At 47.8% G+C, this 8,845-nt stretch overlaps 1 protein-coding gene across 3 annotated transcripts; it reads left to right on the top strand.

The window, feature by feature from the left end:
• The first annotated feature begins 4,679 nt into the window (after positions 1 to 4,679).
• Positions 4,680 to 8,491, top strand: LOC311608360 (uncharacterized protein). 3 transcript variants are annotated; one of them, XM_084800813.1, is made up of 5 exons: positions 4,680 to 5,146; positions 5,177 to 5,474; positions 5,648 to 5,730; positions 6,469 to 6,537; positions 8,057 to 8,491. In XM_084800813.1, the coding sequence occupies exons 2-5, from the start codon at positions 5,369 to 5,371 to the stop codon at positions 8,117 to 8,119; spliced, it is 321 nt and encodes a 106-aa protein (XP_084656939.1). In that variant the 5' UTR covers positions 4,680 to 5,146; positions 5,177 to 5,368; the 3' UTR covers positions 8,120 to 8,491. The 3 variants fall into 3 exon arrangements, 2 of the variants coding, with proteins under 2 accessions (XP_084656939.1, XP_084656938.1); XM_084800812.1 differs by having other exon boundaries at positions 6,469 to 6,555; XR_014782924.1 differs by lacking the exon at positions 6,469 to 6,537.
• The last annotated feature ends 354 nt before the right edge of the window (positions 8,492 to 8,845 follow it).

The raw sequence follows: 8,845 nt of genomic DNA, 5'->3' as shown, positions 1-8,845 counted from the left end.
CATCTCTTGGCTGTCTAGATCTATTCTTGTTAGGGTACCAGTCACACTGGATTAGGGCCCACCCCAGCAACCTCATTCAAATTTAATCAGCTGTTCTGATGCCTTGTCTCCATGTACGGCCCCATTCTGTGGTTCTGTCGTTTCTGGCTCTGGTATGTGGGTTGTAATAGGCAGTGGAGGGTGGGATGTAGTTTATCATATACTATGAATACCCCAGCTCCCCTGCACCTAGGTGTCCAGGGAACCAGTTCAATGGGTCATGAACAGATTCAAAACTTCCAAGCTTGTCCCTAAGCCACCACCATCCCTTGTGTCATCTTCACGGGACCCGAGAAAAGGAGGAAGTCACATGATAGCAGGAGCCAAGGGTGCGTGTCTGGAAGAGCTTTTCACCTTCTACATGCCAAGGCTATAGCTGTCATGGTGCTAAGCATCTAAACTCTGGGGTCTTGGTTTCAGCGTCTGGCAGATATCCAAGAGATCATTTGTCTTGAGAAGCCTGTGTGAGGCAAAATACGGAATGATCACATGGGCACCGGCACGCTGCTTAATAAGTTATGACGGGAGTCGTATGGCTTTAGGCAAAATTTCCAAACGCAGAGCGAGAACACCTGGCACTCCTGTCTAACTGCGCATTCCAGGCAGCAGTTGGAGAGCACATCCATCAGGCTCCCTTTTTGTTGTTGTTTTTGTTTGGGGGGTGGAGGTCAGGGCTTCTCTGTGTAGCCTTGGCTGTCCTGGACTCGATTTGTAGACCAGGCTGGCCTTGAACTCACAGAGACCTGCCTGCCTCTGCCTCCCGAGTGCTGGGATTACAGGTGTGTGCCACCACACCTAGCACAGGCTCCCTTCTTGCTCTGTATGGAGGGATCAGGTTCTGCACGTGGTCCCCAGTACCAGCCCATCACTGCTGCTTGCCAAGAGGAAAGTGTCCGAGGACTTCTAGAGTTGCAGACTTCACATTCAAGGATCCATCCTGAGCACCCGCGTGTGTTTGCTGAAGTCATTGGTTTGGCTTCAGTGGCTGGCTCTGCGCACAGTCATCCTCTGGACTGAGGCCACTCCCTAGGTTTTGGCAACAGAGGACAAGGGTAAACATCTCTGAAGCAAGTCTAGTCATATTTGTTCCTATAAATGGAAACCACCATCATTTTAGGACACATAGGTCAGTGAATACACATTACCAGTATCCCCTCCGCCACCCACTGAAAGGAAAACAAAAATCAAAGACCCTCATCTTTACAAAGGACACAGTATGGAGCTACACTGAAGAACCACACTGTTTTTATGCTGACTGAGGGCCTCACACATGGCAGTCACATGGGCTGCAGAGTCAGGTGGCCAGACATAACTGCCTGACCACAAGACAGCCACCTGTAGATTGGTCAATTATTTTTGCGTTCTCCCTCTCTCTCTCTCTCTCTCTCTCTCTCTCTCTCTCTCTCTCTCTCTCTCTCTCTCCTTCCCTCCCTCCCTCCCTCCGTCCCTCCCTTCCTTCCTTCCTTTCTTTTTAAATGTGTTACATTTGTGTGTGTGTGTGTGTGTGTGTGTGTGTGTGTGTGTGTGTGTGTGTAAATATGTACCACAGTACACGTATGTGGAGGGCAGAGGACAGATTGTGCGAGTTGGTTCTCTCCTTCCATCTTGCGGATTCCAGGGACAGAACTCAGGTTGTCAGGCTTGGCAGCAAGTGCCTTTACCTGCCGAGCCATTATGCTGTGTCTTTTTCAGCTTTCTGAGCACCAGCCTCTCCATCTACAAATAGAAGTAGTCATGGCAGTCACAGCACCTCCCGGAAAGGGTTGTATGAGATGACACATACAGGATGGACAGGACTCGTTTAGCAGAGAGCTAGCACCTAGCAAACATTCAGTCGCCTTAGCCATTAGCACCTCTGCCTGCTAAGACTCTGTCTGCCTCTGGCTCTGGCTCTCACCGGCACTTAACTTGCTGGTAAACTGGTTTGCAGTACTCTGTGACCCCAGGGGCTGGCCCTGCTGCCCACACCCCATCCACCACTGTCCTGCTGATCACAGCCTGATGGTACTGCATGCTTCCCACCTGGACTCCAGCCAGTCTCCCCCCTGCAAATCTCCCCTTCTCCCTACACCTTTATTTTCAACCCACTGTGATTTTGTTTAAAAAAAAGAAACATTTAGCATGTATGCATTCAATTTTACATATCTAGCATAATTATTATCATAAACCATCTCTAACCTCCCTATGTGCTGGTCACTGCTTTTTCATTAGCTGCATATATAATTAATCAATGCACTTCTGTACTACTAGTTTTTTTTTTTTAAATAGTCTCTGTATTAGTCCTTGGAGTCTTAAAAGAAGAAACTATTCTGCTTTACATAATATGCAAATTGTATGCAAATATATGCATGACAGTGAAGGGGACCGCTACACAAAATGCCTCTGCCCCTTCTGTATTGGTGCAGGCCCTCAGCCTGGCTCCTATCATGTGTAGCTACTACAAGTGTCATGGTTTAGTATGGAGGATTTAGGGAGATCCACACAGGCCCTGGACATGTGAGATGATCCAGCACCACCCATTCCTCCTTACTCAACACACACACACACACACACACACACACACACACACACACACTTCCTGCTGCTGCCACCAACCATCTTGGTCTTAACGGTAACCTAGAAACCATGATTTTTGAAAAGAGATCTTCAGGCCCGCCCCCTGCAGTATGTGTCTCCCCCACCTTCTTATGATCCCAGTAGCTCTGTGGAGACTTTGAGAGCACCTGAGCAAGACTTCATGTAAGCACAGAAAAGGCCCAGGGCTTGCAGGGTGTGAAATGCCCAGTTGTGGCAAATGTGCATCTGGGTGTGACGTTGCTGGGTTCTACGGCTCCCGCTCCCTCATTCAAAAGTGGTTTGGTTTAGATCCCCAATACACTAGAAAAACCAGTGTCTCAATGTCACAGCTGGGAGGGCAGCCTGAAGGAGCTTAGACACCACACCTAGAAGGAACTAGAGGCTGCCCTGACAGTCATCCTAGCTGAGAAGTAGGTCAGCTCTACAAATCCAGGCCAGCTCTCTTCTCTGATGTCACAGGCCTTAAGCAGAGCCACTGGATCCCTCCTGTTGTGTAGGGTCCCTCACTGTTGTGTGCTGTGCTCCTTTGCTCTGCTATTCAATTTCCTGATTCCCTTGAAGGAAATGTAATGCACTGGAGGTCTGCAGGCCTGGGAATTGTCAGAGCTGATTGGCATGGGTTGTGGGGGGGGGGTTGGGGAGTCGGGGAGTGAAGGGGTTTATGAAAAGGAGTGTGGGCCCAGACTGAGGCAAGGTGACCAGTTAGGAAGATGTCAGTCCAGAGGGAAAGGGGTGGAAGTCCTAGGTAGTAGCAGAGTGGTCAACATAGCTGGGAAGCACCACAAGTCAGAGCAGCTCTCCACACTCTGCAGGCCACACCCCAGCCTCCAGCCCTGAACCCAGGCCTCCCAGTGGTTCTGGGAGTATAAACACACACACACACACACACACACACACACACACACACACACACACACATTTTCTCTAAGACTTCACCCTGTTTCTTCTCAGCTCCAAGTCCCCCCAACCACTCTGGTTCTCTATCTGTGGGCCCCTTTGTTTTAGCAATAGCTTCTTAGGGCCTCTTGCAGCAGTTTGCTGCTAACGGTAAGGTCTTACTGCAAAGGCACATCCCAGCTGTGTCCATCGCTCCCTGGTCACTCGTTAAAGCTACTTTAGAAATTTAGACAGAATCTTCGGAATGAGTCACACGGGTCCCCATTAGGATGTCCTTCTACTGTCTCACCCATCCTATTTCCACTGATGTATGGAGGGGCGGGGGGTAGATGGGGGGGTCAGTGCTTAAGAATCTTAGTTCTCATCCGGGTTCAATTCCCAGCACTCACACAGCAGTTCATAACAGTCTGTAATTCCAGTCCCAGGGGATTGATCCCCTCTTCTGGCCTCCAAAGGTGCTTGCTGCATGCATAGGATGTGCAGACATACATACAGACAATGCACCATACACATAAAATAAACATACAGGCTTTTTGGGTTTTTTGTTTTTTAAATAATCTTGGTCCCCATCTTTGGCCTCGTCACCTTGGAACACAGAGGTGAAAGGGAGTCTCGGCTGCTCTGCAGGTTCAAGGCATATCTAGCTTCAGATAGAGTGATAAGGGAAGGGAGAGGGAAAAGGTTATTTGGAGAGGGAGAAGGACATGAGTACCATATTCTCCGGGGCCTGCAGGAGTCTGTTCACTCCTTCCACCATGTGGGTCCTGGGGATGGACAGGACCTGAGGTTTGGATGTAAGTGCCTTTACTCACCAAGCCACCTCACTACCCTATGTAGGCATAAGGTTATTGTGTAGTTTAAATTCTGATTTCTGTCTAAATGTTGTGTAAACACTGCTCCCCTATTGTCCCCCTGATATGCCAGGAAAGCAGCTTACAGCCAATCGATGAGCAGGGGAGAGAATAGGGCTGGACTTCCTGCCTGCCAGGGGAGGAGGAGTTAGGAGAGGAAGTAGGGGATTCAGCTGCGGTTCAAGGAGGATCAGGAGGAAGCAGCTGGAGCCGAGGAAAGCTACAAAGTGTTAAGTATCTCTGGGATGTTTGCTGGGAGTAAAACAAAATATCATAGAAGGTTAAACTGCCCAGATTGTGTTGTGAAGCCTTGTATTATAAAAGAGTCTCCATTATTTGTGTGAAAGCAGGGATAAGAAATAAGAGAAACAAACACTGTTTTATAAAAATAACTTCAACAGCCCTAGGTCATTGGTCATTTTTACCAGTAAGCTTCCTAAGGTTCTCTGTTCATTTCAGTGTGGTTAAGATCAGCTTTTGAGGCAGTAATTGAAGAGTAAGGCTCTTTGGGCAGAACCCTGTTGCTTCGAATTTTCCTGTTTCTGTTTTGTGATCTATGCATCTGTCACTTTGGATGTCTCTTTGGTTGTTTTCTGATCTGTGCATCTGTTGCTTTGGATGTCTCTTCAGTTTTATTTGAGAACCTTTTTATTGAGCAGCCTGATTTTGAAGGCTCAATCCTAGTGCCGCTCCACCAAGAGAAAACAAACTGCTTTTGGAATGCTATGCTCAGCCCACTTCTTATGGGTTTATCACCATCCTTTCCCCTGTGCTTCTCAGGGGTTCCTTCTCTCCCTGAGTGGCACCCTAAGGCTTTTTCTTTCCAGGGGAGAGAGAGTCTATTTTTCTTTTTCTTTCTTTCTTTTTCTTTTTTCTTTTTTCTTTTTCTTTTTCTTTTTCTTTTTTCTTTTTTTTTGAGTCTACTTTTCTTATTCTGACTTTCCATCACCGGCTCCCCTGGAAGCTGAGTCTAGCCCACTGTTTTATTTGGAAGCAGAGCACAGATGACCCGAAACAGTTGCATCTCTGAAAAGTTCAACTCCAGAGCGGATGACAACCTCCTCGAAGTCACAGAGATGAATATGTGTCTCCATAAACTCTTCAGTTCAGGTCAGAGGAGCACATGAAACAGGGAACCTCAGCAAGCTGAGGAAAAGCCTAGATGACAACCAATGTCATCCGGCAATAGATGAGCCATGGGTGCGGGTCACGGCAGTTTATTACAAACCCAGGGACCTGCAGGCTCTGCTCAGTGCTTATGATTGAGTCGCTGTGTTTCCTAGGCTTTGTTCTGAGCTCTGAAGCATATTATGGCCTCAAACTCTCCCAGCAACCCGTTTCTGATGACCAACGAAGGTCCAGCGAGGTCAGTTGAACTGCCAAAGGTAAAGTGTGGCAGAACTTTTGGTCTTGGTAATTCTGATTCAAAGTCCTTGCCATCTTCTTCTGGTCACAATTCACTTCCAAGGGCTCAGCATCCTGTGACATACAAGTGAATAAGATGACTCCAGAGATAGGACAAGACCAGGGGACAGATTTAGACAGTGATCCCCTTGTTAATGGGGGAAAACAACGAATGACCCGGAACCAGTCTCCAGTCCCAAGTTGTGTCATCGGGAGTGAGCAAGGTGAAGTGTTTAGAAGGACCAACAGGATGACCAGGAAGGAACAGACAAGAAAGAAGGGACAGTTGCTAGGTTAGGCAAGCACAAACCCACACCCTAGTTGTGGCTTATACCTTCCTGGGGCCAAGTACTTGACACTAGTCTTCGGTTCTACCTCAGTAAGCCACACAGTTCACCCCACAGGGCAAACAGGGGTACTAAATACAACAGGAAGGCAAAAGCCCTCATCAATGTGGTCTTTTAGACGCCATAGGAGTAACTATTAACCATTAGAAAGACGGGGAAAAGAATGAAGAGTTAGGGCAGGAGGGAGGTTGACAAGCCAGTCTCTGTGTCTAAAAGCAACAGCACCTGAGCTTCTTATCCCTTGCCTTGCATTTGTTCATTCTTAACCCTAACTTCGTGAGCCATGTGTTAGCTATCCGGTTAATTCTTGGAGTGGGAGCACTCGAGAATAAGACAAGGTCTCTACCCTCCAGGGAGGACCCAGGCTTCCAGAGACTAGAAAACATGAACAGCCCTCACTACTCCCTAAGCAAGGACACCAGGTACAACCTATGGAAGGGGTAGGTCATGGGATGGGATGTGGGAAGTCAGATCACTGTCTACTGCCCTTGATGAAAGGAGCCATGGGTGGTCACTCCTGGAAGATAAATGACCAATTTACTAAGTCAGGCACAGTGAGCATATGGCTACCAGGTATCTGAGTAAACTGATAGAATTCTAAAAGAACACACACACACACACACACAGAGACACACACACAGTGCAATTTTGTTAGTTATTTTATTATATTTTATTTTTTGTCAACTTAACATGAGCCAAAATCATCTGGGAAGGAGGAATTTCAATTGAGAAAATGACTTCATCATATTGGTCTATAGGCAAGTCTGTGGGAACATTTAATTTTTTTAGAGTTTAATTTAATTTAATCTAATTTAATGTTTATAAGTGTTTTGCTTGCATGTCTATACATGTTTGTGCTATTGATATATGTGAAGAGCAAAAGGGGGTATCGAATTCCCCAGAACTGGCATTACAGACAATTGTGAGCTACCATGCTGGTGCTGGGAACCAAACTCACATCATCTACAAGAACAACAAACGCTCTCAACTGCTCTCTCCAGCCTAGGGGGACATTTTCTTGATTAATGATAGATGTGGGAGGGGCCAGCCCACTGTGACAGGTCATTCTGTGTTGTATAAGAAAGCAAGGTGAGCAAGCCAATAAGCAGCACCCCTCCATGGCCTCTGCTTCAGTTCCTGCCTCCAGGTACCTGCCCTGCTTCAGTCCCTGTCATGGCTCTCCTCAATGATCGCCTATGACTGGGATATGTAAGCCAAATCAACCCTTTCTTGCTTTTGATCGTGGCTTTTTACCACAGCACTAGAAACTGGCTAGGGCAGCAATCACAGAGCCCCCTGGTTTCCCAAATCTCAGCACACACTTTCCCAAATCTATCGAACCACCTCTGGCTCACAGGACAGGATAGCTGGTAAAAGACATTAAACCACTACCAGTGACATTCTGCCAATGATGTCACTTTAAAGGACCAATCTTGCTTGTAAGTCAACAAACTACAGCAGTATATTGGTGTTAGTTGGGTCCCTTAAGTCTCTGTGGCCCTGCCCTTGGGGACTGTGACCAAGCTCAGAGTTCCTGACAAAAGAATGAGCCCTTGGCCTCTGGCACCATCAGCCTTGCTTTGACAAATCTGTCACTGTGTTACTGTTTGAAACACAGGCTTCTGTTAGAACACAGTGCCGTGGTGATTGTGGTCCCCAGAGGTCATGTGCTGAAAAGCTGGTGCCTACTGTAACAGTGTTTCCAGGTAAGACCTTTAAAAGTAACAAGGACACGTGTTACTCAGGATCTACTCTGTAGCCAAAATTAGCCTTGAACTCTGGGTGACCCTCTTGCTCCTTGGAGATACAGGGATGGCGCAGGTGTGAGCCATCACACTGACAAGAATGGGTTTGTTAGGAGATAAGACATCAGCCTCTTCTTGCTGTCGGGCTGTCCCCCACTCTAATGCTCTTGACCTTTTATCTTCCATCTTCTGCTAGGATGACACATCAAGATGGCACAAGAGACACCAGCCTCCCAGCTTCATCCTTTCCAGCCCCTAGAAGGATGAAAAGTACTTTTCTGTGAAGTATAAATCACCCAGCTTCAGGTAGTCTTTTATTGCTGCAGAAAGCGGGCTGAGACACGCAGTCACTCATAGCTGAATCCTTTCAAAGAAAAATAAATGTCATCTCTTCCAGTGTGGTGTTTGCGGAGGCTAAGGGTGTGGAGTGCAGGTTTCCGGCCACATGGCAGGTCGTGTCCTTGCATAGAGGGTGGTGTGATCATGTGACAGCTGCCTTTATAAATGGCGTGTGGTCATTGCCCTGGGAGAGCAGTGTCTGCCTGACCGTCTGGGCTGGAGAATCCATCAGGGCTGTGCCATGACGCCTCCGGCTGGGAATGTGAGCTTCTGTAAGAGATTCAACATTTGAACTGGGGGGTGGGGTGGTGGTGGACAAAGCAAAGATCACCCTCACTATCCTGGGTGGCTCCATCCATTCTGGAGAGGTCCAGGCGGAATCAAAGGACTCCTGAGAGCAGACTGCCTCTCTCCTCATGAGTTGACACAGTGAGTGCTCTGGGGTCTTCAGGCTTGTAGCCCAGGCTTTACAGCCTCAGAGTGGAAGTCACACCATCGACTGCCCTGGGGCCTAGATCTTCAGACTCAGCTTTCTCCAGACTTCTGCTTGCAAACAGCACTTCGTGAGACTTCACAGATGATGTAATCCATAAGCCCACTACCATATCGAACCTGCACTATACGGCTGCACAGGTCCCAGGGGCGG

The sequence above is a fragment of the Acomys minous genome (genome assembly GCF_964271855.1).
Source record: "Acomys minous genome assembly, chromosome: 11".
Taxonomy (NCBI): Eukaryota; Metazoa; Chordata; class Mammalia; order Rodentia; family Muridae; genus Acomys; species Acomys minous.
The sequence above is the reverse complement of the archived record's forward strand: the minus strand, read 5'-3'. Positions and strand labels throughout refer to the sequence as shown.